The sequence below is a fragment of the Leptosomus discolor genome, chromosome 7 (assembly GCF_034619465.1).
Source record: "Leptosomus discolor isolate bLepDis1 chromosome 7, bLepDis1.hap2, whole genome shotgun sequence".
Lineage (NCBI taxonomy): Eukaryota > Metazoa > Chordata > Aves > Leptosomiformes > Leptosomidae > Leptosomus > Leptosomus discolor.
The window spans coordinates 11,158,408-11,174,463 of NC_141397.1; the positions used below are offsets into that span (position 1 = coordinate 11,158,408).

A 16,056-nucleotide genomic window follows, 5' to 3' on the forward strand; every position below is an offset into this window, starting at 1 on the left:
GTAAAAGTGACAGAAAATTTAGTTGAATTTCACTGTCTTTCAAAAACAAGTGTTATCATAGCGTCATGTAACATTAAACAAAGCAGACTGCATACATAGGCATACTATTTTGGTGTACTCATATACAGACATATTGTACAAACCAAGATCAGTCATACCTGAAAAATAACCACGCTTACCTGTTAATGTAACTTAAAGCAACATAGGTTGGCTGCTGAAGTTCTTGTTTCTCTAAGACACGTGGGTCTGTATCTGGAATAAAAAATACAGAAACACTGAACTGACTTTTCTATATTTACATTGAAACACATGGGACTGTACACAGCAGAGTAACATAAGCGAAGACAAGAGATATAAAATAGCTCAGCCCAGTTTATCCCTATGGAGTATGCTTAGCCCAGCACAATCATTTGTTCATTCATTCATAAACACAGTATTGCATTACTTTAGACAAGAATTTAAAACATCAACAGTGATGTAATTTCCAACTGTCACACAAGCTTTCACAATCCCCCTCATAAATATTAGTTTTCACTGCTTTCCATGATTTACAGTGGACAGGATCAAACTTTCTTCTTTTTTAATGCATCTATTTCTAAATACAGTTGATACATTCTGAGATGTTTCAAGAATGATTAGATCTCTGAGGCTGGGACTTGATGCTTTTCTTCTGCGTCTCTGAGTTTTGCTTTCTGCCTTCTCTTATTTTCTGAAGCTCTCAATCAGAAAAGTCATACAAAAATGCACTTGAAGCAAAATCCTCGCCAAGCAGAGCATTGCCCACCAAAAGCCCTGAAGCAAACACAATCCAATTCCCTTGAGTGCCAACTTTCTCACTCAAAGGAAAGAATATGTTTTCAATCACTGTTTTCATTGTCCTTTTCAGTTAAGCTTTGCTTTTATCTAACAAAGAAGTAGTCCCAGTTTAAATTTCTGAAACCAAAACCAAGGGAGTATGCCCATAGTTCACATAGTTTTCTTACACAAAAAAATAGGATTATATTGAGGTTTCAAATATGGTGTTGCCCTACATTGTAGAAAGGCACCTTTAGGAGCTAGGCATAAACAGTCTTCAAAAGTTCCCAATGGAAAATGTGCATCATGCCCGTGCAGATTCCTACATAGTCATTAACAACATATTTTATGTATTACTTTAACAGCAATTCTGGGTGCAACTTCTGAATTTTAACTACAAAGAATACAAACTGCTTTTACTAAATGGCTCTCCACAGCACTGCTGTTACCCAGCTTTCATTTCTGAGAAGCATCTACTTTGTGTTGGGGGGGGGGCGGGGGCAAAGGAATCCCAAGTAAAACCCGTATTTTGGATTGTTCTCGCTTCATCCTACAACTTTAAGCATTGTTCATCTTTAAAAGCTCATTATCTTGACAGCCACATTTGTTTGATCTGATCAGTTGCTTCTGGTGGTTTTCATGGGATTTCTTTTCTTTTTAAAACATAATACAATTATTTTGAAACCTGTCTCTGCTACTCTGCCTTCAGGAATATTTTTAACTGACCTGAATGGGGACTCTGCTTGAGGTAGGTGCATTTGTCACACCACTGCCCAAAGCCAGTAATGTCTTTCTTCAGTGAGCAGGGAATCCCGTCCCACCCCCTCAAAGCTCAGACTGATCCTAATCTTTCTTCCTACATTTGCTCCTGCAAAGCTCAGGCTCCAGGATTTGCTAACATGCCTTTATCGATATGTCCCTAAAGAGATAAATACCTTTAAGGAAGAGGGATAAAAGCGCAAGTGCCAATCCAACCAGCAACCCCAAGCCTGTTATCCTTAAAAGGAGCAGATTTTGCTGGTGCCTGGGGAAATTCTCCAGTAACTACCAGCACACCACGCTCCATATTAAGCTAACTAAAGACAGCAAAGCATCAGCTATCTTCTGTGCTATCTTTATAATTCAGTTCTAGTACAAAGTTAGGTTCACGCAACACACAAAGATCTTCTACTTGCCTTTGTTTCTACAAAACCCACGGTCATTTAGCAGGCCAAGCATACAACTGCTGTCACAGTGAGCTCTGTTAGATTTACACCTCGGGTGGTGCATGGCCTGCCGTGAAACTGTCTCGATCCAAAGCGTCTGAAGAGCACTAATCCCAGCCAGGACTATCTGAGAACTGCCTCAACCCAAGTTTAGGCATCTGTTGTTAAATGACTACATCTTTGCTAATCCAGTTCTTAAATGGGATTAACCTCCACCTATAAACAACAGTTTCTGTGACTGAAGGAGACAAAATTGGGGCTGGTTTACATCAGTGTGCCATAGATATCTGTGGGAGAGGACAAGGGAAAAGTCTAATGAAGAGTTCACCACCCTTCCGCTGCTCGCCAGCAGCTCACCATAACACCAGCTAAAGATGAAAATGCAAAAACAAAAACCAAAAGCCCTGTAACTTTTGTAGGAGTGTGCTATCAAAGCACAGAGAAATTTGCCTGCTGGCACCTGCACAAAGCAGAGTCCCACCTCTCAGTAGGTGCTGCCTGACACATGAGGAACGCACTGCACACAGTTCTCTATTCAGCATATCCATCCCTTCCCCCTCCACGTATCAGACTTCACATGTATTTCAAGTTCATTTTGTTGTATATCCTAATTCCACCAAAAAATAAACCAGGACATGGTCAAGAAAATCTTGTATGAACTTAGTATTCAAAAGGCTTGACACACTATTATTCCGCTTACAACCAGCCGCTGGGTTGCCCGTCATGAGAATGTAGGATTCACTTCTGCACTGCAGCAGGAATTATACAAAACGCAGGAACTCTACAAAACATTGTTGGATATTATTTCTCTTTCCCAGCTGTAGTAACAGAAGATAAAAAGGAAGCACGGAAACTTGCGCTGGGGCAACCACGTGGCCCTCAGCAAGAGCAGAAAAGCGCAGAGACCAGCCAGCTGTGCCACAGGTGCCAGTAGCCACACGGCCCTGGCACAGCCCATCCCCAGGGGGAGAGGCACGAAGGCCACACTGGCAGCTCCACTGCACCCACCTAAAACCTGCACAGCCTTGCTACCCAGGGCACAGGTACGCTTTGCTCACCACTGCTAGCTTTCTTCTCACTGTCTTAAAATGCCATGGGTCTGTTCCTTCCCACCTCCATTCCCTCTTCCTCATGCTCTGCCCAACCTCAGCCAGCGCCTTTCCTCTTTCCTGCCCCTTCCTAACCCAGTTCTTGCTCCTGGTCCTGCCTCCCATCGCTCCCTCCTGCCCTCGCTGTCGCTCTGCCCACTCTTCTCAAAATGTCCTGACACCCGCACAAGTTAAAAATCACATGGAGGTGTCTATAATCACTTGTTCACTCTTTTACCGCTGGACTGAACACATACACAATTCTTTCCCTGTACTGCCCTCTGCCCTGCAGCCTCTGACACCATCTTGCGCCCCTGCCCCGTATCTTCCAATTTAGATAGTCTTGACTTACTTTCCTGATGTTAGTTAACGCAATTTTGAGCACAGGATAAAAATATGTTATTGTTAACAACTACAAAAAGACTGCAACCTTTTTTTTTTTTTTTTTAAAGACAGCAAACACAGCCACAGTAGGATTAGGTAGCAGTATTCCCTGTTGCTGAACCTTCCAGCCTGGACTACCAGTGCTCTGCTTCTCTCACACCTAAGCATATTCATATATTCATACAGACTCTAGCACCACTTTCTAACACCACACATGCTGCCCAAAGCCACGCTCACTGAACAAATTACCCCACTGACCAGGATGTTACGTATCTCCCAACACCCTCAACTATCTGACTCGGGGATGAGGAGCAGGGGAGGCAAAAAATCTGTTGTCAGTCTCACAAAATGGCCCTGTATAACGTTAAATGTTTAGTAAGTGTTGCTTCAAACACGCATAGGCTTGTCAAAGTCAGCCAAAAGTAGCCTAAATAGTTTCCAAACAGACACCTATAATGGATTAAACACTCACAGATGACAAATCTTTTTCTTGAAAAGTATTTAAGCAGTACAACCCAGGACCAATCTGAGCTTCCTTTCTTTTAAGAAAAATATCCAGACAGCACACAGACAAAACCAACTACAGATTTAGAAGGGTCTGGTTGATTAACATCACTTTTACTAGCTACATTTGCTTCTTGAATTAACATGGGCTATCGAAGACTTGCTACTTCATTAGTTTTGCTGTAACACTTTAAATCTGGTAGAACAAATTGCCACCCATCGTACATTAGCTGCCTTCATTACTTGTCTCTTCTCATAAGCATTATATTCCACTGATTTCATTCCACAGCAGGAAGAAGAACAGCATTATGTACTTTCTGTAATGCTGTGGGTTTTTTCAGCTCCATCCTCTTCTTTTACCTTGGTGTTAGATTTTGGAAACCCTGGGGTTTTTTTGCTAATGAAATGTTACTAAAATAAAATATTGATTTCATATGAACTACCCCAGGGTTTTGTTCCGGGTCCCACCACCTCACTATTAAAAGACCGGAGTGCGAGTGCTAACATCCACAAGAGAGACCTACTCAACTAATCATCTAAAGCATTAGACACCTCCAATTTCTCACATCCACAACCTGTCCCATACTGGGCAACCAGACAAGTAGTATGAGTGTGTAATTAAGACTAAGACCATAAATTGCACTGCACCATCTCTGAACTGCTCAGACAAAAGCAGGCATTTTCTGTGGAGCATGTCCTAACAAAATGAATCACTGACTACTGAACCAAGCTACAATTACTAAATCACCTCACCCTACGCAGAAATAACTTGCAGCTTGAAAACACTGCAAAATCCTAACCTGGTGAAGTATTTTAAAAAGCAAATAATAAAAAAGGCATACACATCCTGTGTAAGTACAGTCTTCGTCAATTATATAACTTCGTTCTGCATGAGTATTTCTCCACAAAAATACATGCCACATCTTCGTTATTATATAACGGAGCGGTAAGTTTTGCCCTACAAGATACAAGAAAATTATCATAAGCTACTTCACACGAGAACTTCACTTTCATAAAGTCCCTGCATTTAAATCACTGTGAAAAATCAGTTTTCACCTTATAAAGGGCACACAGAAAAAAGTGCTAACAAATTTCAGTGGCATTATTTTACAACCGCAAGCTTTCTTCTTACAGGAAGCTAGGAAAGGTCACTATCACTAGCAAAGTGGTAAAGACAAGTCTCAGATGAAAAAATAATGACTTAAAGAAGGTAAAATTTAAACTATTCTTCAACATCTTGAATGTGAAGTGGCCAGCACAGCTTTTACCCCACTGTGCCACCACTTAACAGGCAGAAGTTGAGGTCACAATGGACAAGAGTCAGGTGCTTAAAGAAGGATGTATGAATCCCTGCTCACATGCAACCGAAGTGACTGGATTGTCAAGAATTTTTGGTAGCTGTAACCCTCCAACAGGTTTCACTGATGTCGCAGATACCACATTTGGGGGGGTGTCCATATCTTAAAAAGACTTAGGTTTGAAAAACATGTCTTCTATCAGCCATGCCAAATAGCTGCAACAAAAGCAGAAAGACAAAACTCCCCTTACCAACCCAACGGTGTTATTTTAGTTTCTGTTTAATCTCAAGAACAGTAACAAAACGCCTCAAATGTTATGAAAATAACGGATTTTAAAAGCACTAGAACTCATATTTACAAGGACCAAGGACTTACAGTATGATCTATCTCCCAAGTCACGCAGAGATGTTTATGATAATCTCACCTTTCTGTGCAAGATCACACTGAGGTGAAGTGCCAATACAGAGAACCCCAGACTCAGAACTGGCTTTGTCAGAACATCTGTACACACGTTCCGCTCGCCCACCCCCAGGTTTGCAGAGTGCCTGTCTTGTATTTCACTTGGCCTTGAAACTGGCTGATACAAGTCAGCTCAGCTAGTTAATTAAAACCTACACTTCCCTTGAAACTAGCTCACTTCACTAATGATGCCAAGGCAAACATTTCTGTTGGCTTCCCCAAAAGTCCGCAATTATTCTTACATGGATGTAGCTTAAAAAGCCAGAAACCAGATAAATTCAATGTTACTGGAAACTGTTCCACATCCCAAATCTCCATTACAAGGAAGCCATTAATGAATTTCACAGTTTCAGTTCCGAATGCAGTGTTATTCAGATTGTCTTATGAATTTAAAGAGTAAGATCACAGACAACTATGATTTTACAGATATTAACATGGTCCCCTAATTATATCTTCAACAGAAAAAAAAAAATTCCCTCATCTCCAGAAAGGAGATGATGCTCTACACTTTGAAGAGAGAACACTGGAGGATAAATACCATGACTGCGAGAGTTTTAAACCTACTTGACTTCAAGAGCACCTTTAATATTTACGCACAAGCTTAGTTCTTTCCAAGATCAAGGTGTTAAATGCCACAGAGATGGACTTATAAAAATATGTGAAAGATTAGATACCAAAGTCTTCCACATTTTCAGATTAAGCTATCATTAAATAGATGACCAAGAAAGCTACATTCGGGCAAGTACAAACAAGAAAACGCTGTATTTATTTCAGCTTTCACAGTTTCAGTGAACAGTAGAAGCTTCAGGATATTTTTTTAGTACAAAATTCTCCCTGTTTGGTCTGTCTCAGAGTTGCAAAAATTCCTCAGTTAGCTGCAAACAGTTTATTTCCCCCTGTCAAATTGCTCGTAAGTGCATGAAGCCATGAAAAAAAAAACCAAACCCGCTGACAGACACATGCCACATAAATATTACAAGACGGTCATGAAACTGCAGTCTTTTTGGCCCACTAGGAGACAGCTCTATCGGGCTGACAGTGCTCCACTGGCACTCTGCTCCTGCTCAGACCAGGCCTGCACACTTTCCACTCAGCAACTGATTGATTGGTATTGCTGCATTACCCTAGAAGGGTAAGGGAGTCCAAAGTCAAGGTAAAGCATCATAGGTCACAGTCCAAGGTTTAAACTACTGTGGGCTTCTCCTGAAGCCAGCAAGCACCAAAAAAAGTTAGCATTAATCTTAACGACTGCAAATTACATGTTATGCATGTTGGCAAGTGGTTTGTGAAAAAGAAATATTAAACAGAAGGTTTATTTAAATGAAGGCTGCCTCAGGAAAAAAAGCCAGGAAGTACCTATTGGGGATGCACACCCAGGCAGCTGGAAGGCACAGAAAGCAGCATCTGCTGACGAGAGACCCTGGTTTAGCACACACTAGCCTCTTCGCATAGGTGTCACTCACACAAGGAAGCGAGGCAGTCTTCATGGAAGTTCCTGAAGAAAATGCGAATTTGTAAAAACTGCCTCTTCATAGGAAATGCACCCTGACCCCAGGGACACCACCCCACCATTTTACCCTCGCTGAGTGTTATGCCTGCAGACCCTGCCAGAAGCAGTCAGGGAGCATCACTGCCAGGGGGAGCGTATAAAAAAGGGAGTCACAGAAGTTCAAAAGCAGCTTGCTGAAAATTAAAGCACAAAAACCTCCAAACCCACCACAACCAACAGCATCCATTCACTGCTGCAGACCAGCACATGCGAAACTCCATTTTATAACACAAACTCTGAGACACAAGAACTCGGAGATTTGTTGTACAAGAAAATGGTATCTTGCCAGGTGTTAGGGTAATACATGGTTTTTCAAATAACCTACACAGAAACAAATCTGTGCTTTGGTCTTACAGCAAACAGAAGACTAGAACATTTTTTTATATAACATTATTACTGAGCAATCCCGTTTCATCCTTGCAAGCTGCCACTATTTAATTCAGACTGTGAACTCTTAGAAGTAATGGCCATCCCTTACCTCTGGCTGCCCAGCCAAACAGGGTTCTGATTACAGCTTCGCATGTACTAATTTAATGCACAATTACTAAAAGGATTTCAGGTTAAAACTGTAGCTCAGCAACACAACTGTGTAGATCATTTGACATTTTCCATTTTTAATTTAAAAACCAAATAGCCAAGTAAATGTAAACACAAAGATTTGCAAATCTTCTGAAAGTTATCTTTCATTTAAAAAAAATATTTGTGATACAACCATAGTAAGAAAAAGATATTTCAGGTATGGATAATGGAAAAGAGAAAGAATGCATGGAGTCCAATCATGGATTCTGTTCTAATTTCTGCAATTAAGTTAATTACTGCACACTGATAAGTGACCACAGTGCTCCTCAGCTGCTGAAAGCAACCTTTGGATCTGTCATGCTGTCTTCAAATAGGCAATTAAAGTGAAAAATGAGAGTGTGCATAACTTTCCAGTGCCATATATTACATATAAATAACACAATACACAAATAAGAACAGGACAGAAATTCTCAACCCAAACACTTGATCAACTTAGGCATGTCTTCATCTGTTTATTTGAGAACATATTACATTGCTACTCTTGTAGTCCTTATTACAGACAACCTACTGCCTTAAGAAGAGTTTTCCCTTGCCAGAAGTTAAAAGAACTTTCCATTCCTCTGTCCCTGAAATAATTTGCACCAACCAAGGCTGGATAGTATCAAAAGTGCTAGGATAACCACGAGGTTAGTGGACAGATCCAAGCAATTGATCTATTCCTTTGCTCCTCAATGGGGCAATCTGGTTGACCAGAACTGGCCTGAGGTTGCCCCAAGAGTTCCTTTCTTGCTTTACACCAATTTACAGTACCGTAAACCAAATGCAGAATTTGTGAAATTCTTTATTTAAAAGATTAAAACAACAAAAAAAGAGGATCATATACTGTAAGTGTTCTCAGGGGGAAGCCTGAAGGTCATATGCAGCCCATGAGGAACATCACAGTTCCCTTCCCGTCCCTACAAGGTGTGCACACTCTTTGTGTAACACCCTGCCTTCTCACTGCTTTCCCAAACCCCCTCACTCAGGCAGGTGAGGACAACTAGCATCCCCCTCAGCAGAGAAATTCAAGGTGCGGCTTTTCCTGGCTCCATTAGAAGTGGGGCTGATTAGAGACACAGCCCAGTTCACGTGGGCCGCCTCAGACGTCCGAAACAGCTAAACAACAGGCTACCACCTACAGCTGCCTCTGGCAGAAGGGATGGCACCTCATCAACCAGTTTTTAAGCCATCTCCCATGCACCTCCTCCTCCAAAAACCCAACCAAAACTCCAGCAGCAACTACGAACCAGGGAGCTGTGTAGGAGGGTAATAACCGTAATTCATCAAGAGAATATTACTGTGCACTGCGATTGCAGATATCCTCATAATATTCTTGGTAGCTCATGTCTCAGAACATAAAAAGCAATGCTGTAAATCAGATATTTAATTTCTGTTCAAACGGAATGGAATTGCTGGTAACTAGCTGCACAGCTACAAATGTCAAAAAGGCGCCTCAGGATCTTTCAGATGCAGTGAACTGCAGGCACACTTCGTGTGCCGTGATGCTTTTCCACTTACTATGTTAATTAGTTTTTATTTGAAACATACAATTATTGCTGCAACCAAATGCAATAATTAATGGTTACTTTTAATAGGTAAAATATTCATTACTCAAATCAACACGAGATCAGCAGAGTGCTGGAAAGGTCCCTTGCGGGGGGAAGTCTGTTGCTACCTTATTTTACTTTTTAAGTTGTGAGATGTATTCAATTTTTAAGCACTTGAAATGTTAACATCTTGATTGCAACTTCTAAGTGCAAATACACTTAATGAAGCTTGAAATCGAGAAAAATTAGAATGCCATTTTCACAGAATTTCCTAACATTTAATTCAAGTCAAATAATCTTGTGAGGTGCCACTGGAGAGTGTTAAAATAAAACGTCTATTCGCACTTCACAGTTAAGCACACAGGACATAACATAAATTATTAGTAATCTCTAAAAGGATCCTATTTCAATAATGAAATAAGTATTTTCATTCCTCACCAGGCTATGATGTTTCTTTTGTCTGACAGTTTCAAAACCCCATGTTCTGTGGAAAGGCACTCAACTTTAATTCACCCAAACTGGAGAAGGTCCCCAAAATTAATTAAAACAAAAAGTTCAAAATTTAGGGATATCATTCTATACTGAAAAAATGGTAAAACCACCTTTGGGGCATGCAGCACTGCCCCCAAAAACGCACGCCAACACGATGGTCTTTTTTGTCACTTCTGTGGGGCCCAATGACACTCGGTGCCCTCTGCACGAGCGGCAACACCGCCGCTATGTTGGCAGAGCCCTCCAACGGGGACACAGCAAGAGCACATCCAAGGACTTCTCCTGTTGACACAGTTGTATCGCCTCCCCAAATGACACACGAGGCCAATAAAAACACTCTGCCTGTATAGCTGCGCCCCCCCGGAGGTGAGCTGCTATGGGGACGCCTGTCAGGGAAAGGGTTTTTCATCCCCTGCTGCACTGACAGGCTGGAGAGAAAGAGGAAATGGGCTGGAGACACAGCCCTGCATGTAGGATTCTTCTTGTTCAGTAAAAACCCGCTGTTTCCAGAATTCACACATTTCTCCACTTTCTAAGGTCATACACATCATTATCCATTACATTTGGAAGCCAACAAGAAAGAAAAATGAGAAGCATTCATCTTACATTCAGCATTTTGCCAAAATTACAAGGAAATCATTTTTGGAGTGGGCAATGGATTGATTGAGGGTTGAGTTTAGTGGGTTTCTATGAGAACCCAGGCCTGGCTTGGGTAAATCCGTTGGGAGGTTTGGCCTTTTTTGGAAAAAACTTGGTAACTACTAGTAGAAGAGCAATCTTTACATAAACCACAAGTCTGTCCTTTTTCAAATCAAGCATGAGGTGAGTACATGCTTAAATCCATATTCTAGGATAAACAGTTTTGCATAAAGCAAGCAGTTATTTCAAAACAGCTAGTTTTCCTATTAAAAAAATTGAAAATTTATAGGTTTATGTTTTGCTTTTTTATTATTATTACTCAAATACTCAAACCCTTGTTCTCATCTAGTTTTAATAATGAAAACCTGGCTAAACATTCCAAAATAAATAAAACCTAGTATTGCTTTAAATAAAAGTTCAAAATATATATCTTGACAGTTCTGATGCTTGAGGGTTTTATTTCCCAAAGTAGTAATGATCTCCAGGAGTTAAAATAATATGATTATATCCCAACTCCATGGCCAGCTAAACCACAACTGAACTGCAGTGGCACATATTTCATTTGCCATGTCAGAAGATCTCCATTTCAGACCATCAACACAGCACTAAATTTTCAAGCGTCACTGAAAACAAGCCACTTCTAATTTTGGCTTGAAACACTAAAATGAACCACTACAGGCAGCGCAGATAGTATTTCACAAGTTAAACGTCTTCACCTTTACCAGGAATCAAAAAGAAAAGCTTTTTACTGTAAGTTATTTACTGTGTCTTCACTCCTCTGCAAACAGCGCTTGTGGGGTTTTTTTGTTTGTTTTGACGGAGGGTTGTATTAGAAGGAAACAACATATATTTTTCCTGTGAGTCATTAAAATTGCTATAAGAAGCTTATCTTCTGGGCTACTACTTTGCACAGTCTTGTAGGAGACAGACTGGATTTCTAATCTTCACTTCCTGCTGACAGGAACACACAGTGCACAAAACTAAACAATTTCTTGTAAGGAAGAAGGAAATGTCAGCATTAAGTAGCCTTGCTCAAGAGAAGCTCCCTCCAGAAGATGGCAACCATGCCTGGTGGAGCAAGGACGGGAGCCAGCTGTGTAAGAACGACAGATGCTCAGATAATCATTATTTCCTGAAACGTCTTTTCCAAAATTCATTTTGACATCATACGTCTTACACAATTTTATTATTTTATTTCGCTGAAAAATAACTTCACCACCAATCTGCCTTATCCAAGACTATGAGCAACTCCACATTTGTCACCAGTGCTACACATGAAACATTCAGCAACAAGCCCACCCTACCAGGAATGAGAAACACACACATACACATATATCAGTACATTTCTTGCAAGAGGCAGGTAGGGGTGCGGTATCCATCTCTCTAAGAGGAAGACATCACCACTAAAAATAGCGCACAAATATGCATATAATACTGTGAGACAAAAAAATGTACTTCTCTGGAAACAAATTGACAATAAGCCTAAATAAAAATAGTTATCCCAAATGGCACCTTTTAAAAGTCTAACACTCAATCACTGGGATAACAAGGACTGGTATGGAAGATTTTAAAGTACTGTTAACCATCAACTTTGAGCAACAAGACTATTTTGTTTGCCCTTAAGCACTAACAGTGGGGCAGATCCTCTGCACTTTTGTGTCTTTGACATCTGTTCTTGAAAGAGAATTTCAAAGCTCCTAGAGGACAAGAGTTTGCAGAGGCGGGAAGAGGTGAAGTCTCACAGCTTGACTGAAACTAGATCCTGCCATTTGCAGTCTCACCCCGATGGTCTGAACTGATACAACACAAAGACAAAAATGAGATTTTACCCTCACCCAACCACTCATGAACCGAGACTTGTGGAGGGATGAGAAAGGCACTTTCTGCCCTGGGGAATGCTACGCCAGTTGTCTTGGTGAGAAAACTTCCAAGTTCTCAGCATGGCCAAATGACTTCTTCCTCGTCATGAAGCCCAGTGCAGCCTTCCACACGCTGACTCACCCTGGGGTGTCATCTGCATGGGCAGGAGGGGACAACAGCCGTAACACACAGGGAGAAAGTCGCTTTTAACTCGTAACCCCACCAGCCAGGGTGGGGAAACACCCTTCCCACCACGGGCAGCGGTGGCCACTCCTTCACGGGGATACAAAGAAACGTGTCGTACGTAGAAGAGAAACGACATTCAGCTCTGGGGTGAGCAGACACACCACCGGGGGCCGCTCGTTAAAGCGACGAGGGCCAGTTTGCACGGGATTTACCGGTCTTTGCAAACCTCCCCGGGCGCTTCCCCGCAGGGAGGCGCAGGGCGCGGCCCGCCCGCCCAGCCCGCCGAGGCGCCCCCGGGGCCGCCCCCAGCCCCGCGGCCGGCGGAGGCCCCGCCCGAGTCGAGCCAGGCCCGCCGCGCCCCCTCCTGGCGGCGCCCAGCGCCCGGCCCCGCCCGCCGCCATTTCCCTCCCCGGGCGGCCCTGAGGTGCGGAGCGGCCGGCGGCTGCCCTGTGACAGGCGTTATTCACCTCCCGCTACGGGAGGGGGCTTCGAGCCCATCCTCACCGTCAGCGTTTTCTCCTCGCAAGGCACCGGCGGCAGCCGATAGGTTTTCCCTGTCGTTTCTGGCGGGCACGTAGCCCCTCAGGTGCTCTGCACCAGTGGCGACGGGAAGGATGGTGGGGAGGTCCCGCACTTGACAATAACAATAGCAACAACAACAACAATAATAATAACGATAACAAAAAACCTGTTCCTGTCAGGGGAGCCAGAGCAGTCAGGCAGAGCAAGCGGGTGAGAGGAAAGCGGAGCGTGCCACCTGCCAGGGCGGCACTGGGCACTGCGGGCGCCACACGGAGGCCCCGGCTCTGCGACCGGGGCCACGGGGTCCTGAAGCGGGGCACACAAACCAGCTTCGCTCCTGACCGTGGCAGGAGCGCTGGGCGTGCAGCGGGCTCGGCCTTCATTGCCACTCGGTACCGTTAAAACACGGCTGTTAAAATTTACAGTATTGCTCACTGCTTAAACACCAAGCGTGTCACTCCTCTTTAGCCCTTCATGTCCAGTCATTTCTTCAAAACAGAAAGGTATTGAGATTTGTACTTCCACTAGCTCTGATGTAGTGAAAACCCAAACCCGACTGAATTAAGCTAAGTCTCAATGTCTTTGAAAAACAAAACTTAGGGCATGGTGGGAGGGGGGGGGAGAGATGAATCATCCATTTAAAATAGAAAATAAATTCAGGTAAGCCTAAAAATGTTGACATTAAGTACGGATTTAAGGAAATCAATTAGCTTAATCAAAGATGTTTTAAGGCCAAGGCATGTTCTTATTTTTACATTCTATTTTTACTTTATTATCCCAATCAAAAACATGCTGTGTTCAACAAATAAAAATGAATTTCCCAGTGTGAAAGGAAATGCAGTTAAGTTACCAATTCCTTTAAAATTCTAAAACTCTCTTTGCTCTCACATAGAATTTGGGTATAGAAGTATTAATCAAATGATCATACCAATGAATACAAAGTTAGCATACCATAATTAAAAAAACATATTTACAATTAGGACAACAGGAAGACTATTCACTAAAAAAGCGCACAAAACATTACATGCAATTCTTCAGCTTCCATAGTTTTGCCTGACATTCATGTAAGCTGAAGTGTCTGCACTTCCTTAGTGTTTCTTGTAATAGAAAGCAACAGAAGGGCACTGCACTTCTCGCAGGTGAAAGTGGTGCTCCAGGTTCATTCAAGTCAAGCTCAGGAAGGTTTCTCAGCAGAGAAATCTCATTCTCTGATCCGGAACACCTAAGAGGATCAAGCAATCTAATAAATGCATTGATATGTCAAAAATCTGTTTTAACTAAGTTATGGTAAGATAAAAGATACAAAAGAGAAAATTTCCTAAACCAAATAAACTTTCTCCTTGCATTGAATCACGTACAAAGAAAACCCATTCACTCATTTTTGCATGAGCTTGAAATGCTGTGTATTTCTGATGTCTTGCAAGATTGCAGACAAGCGATGACTCCCAGCTCAGTACCACTTCAGAAGGTAATACTGCAGGTACTGCGCTGTTTCAAGAGTGTTAAATTTACTCTATTTACAAGTATGTAGCCATTTGAAAAATGGATTATTTGGAATCACCAAAACATCAGTTATTTTGCTCTTCTTAGGTATTATAAGAAATTAGAATCAAGATGAACCTGGAAACAAGCGGGGGCGGGGGGGGGAAGGAGGATGTCAGTGATGTTGAAAACTCAAGCAAGGCCTTCTCAGATCACAATACATAAATATCTGCAATACATAGACACCTTTCCCGGTATCTCAAAGAGAAGATGCACAGTCCTTTAAACAATCCAGTTGCTAATTTTAGATTTCATTGCTGCCAAAAAAAATTACTTCCTAAAGTGATTGTTTAGTACCTTCTAAATTCTACTAGTGTTACTACTAAACAGCAATTAACTGTTAGAAGTTGATAGCATTATCCATTATTACAGCAATAAATCTTAATATTATTTTTATTCTGTACTGTTCCTCCTCTGATCACCAGCCAAATAAAAAATAAAAAGCACAGCATACATTTATCAAAATGATTTAAGGGATATGATAAAATGGAGACACTTAGTAGATAAAGGTTCCGATGCTGAATTTCAGGACAACTTATACTCTGATGAATTTGGCTCAATGTTTATTCAGCTATATTGTTACTTAGTCTGTTCGTGTTATTTTTAAACACATTTTTTTAAATTCTCTAAAAAGCATTATATCATTTGGCCCCAAAAGACTACCAGTCTATAGAAAGACACTTTCAGCTTCAAAAATAATAGCTCTTTCTCAAAACATGTTTCAATAATCATCTTACAAACCACCTTTCCAAGTATGTTACTACAGGCAGCAGCAGATGGCTTCCCATTTGTAGTCTGCTTCTCTTTTCTCAAGAAATAGCTTAAAAAGTTTGGCCAAAGTCTTTAAGAAGTTTCCATTGAACACTTTACTTAAAAAGGTATGGCCTATTAAAAGGGTACTTGTTCAGAGGAAGAGCTTGTTTGGTTTGCTGTTTCTAAACAAAGTAATAAAAGCATCCAATTGGAAAAAAAAAAAAAAAAAAATCAAATCTTTCTCCAGGTTCGACAGACACCTGCCTATCACCATCAGGACAATATAACTGCATTCCTGCCGCAATTAGTTCACAATATTTAACTAAAGTTGCTTTGAACTCTCTTTGTATTCAGGACTAACTGGAGTAAATAAGTGTGGTAGTTGGATTACAAGAGAAATTAAAACCACCACCAAGGATATTCCCTGCCCCCAAAGCATTCTCCCTGCCCCTCCCTACTGCTGTTTCTACATACATCTACTAAGGCTAAGTGAAAAATGTCCCTCCCCACTCAGTTCGGATTTTAGCAGCTTTTAATAGGCATTCCTTAACGCAGTGTCGGTGCGCTCACCCCGTGCTCTACAGAGCTGTATTGATTTGCAGTGAGAAGCAGAGGAATGCCCAGTAACTCCGTAATTTATTCTAGCTCTAAAGCTTTTCACTACCGTCAGCAGAC

General features: G+C 41.7%; 1 protein-coding gene across 1 annotated transcript in view; it reads right to left on the reverse strand.

The window, feature by feature from the left end:
• JAZF1 (JAZF zinc finger 1) overlaps positions 1–16,056 on the reverse strand; it is a 195,116-nt gene that overhangs the window by 88,047 nt on the left and 91,013 nt on the right. Inside the window, exon 2 of the mRNA XM_086468377.1 lies at positions 180–252. Coding sequence (XP_086324503.1) covers positions 180–252 — 73 coding nt within the window. The remainder of the gene's footprint in view (positions 1–179; positions 253–16,056) is intronic.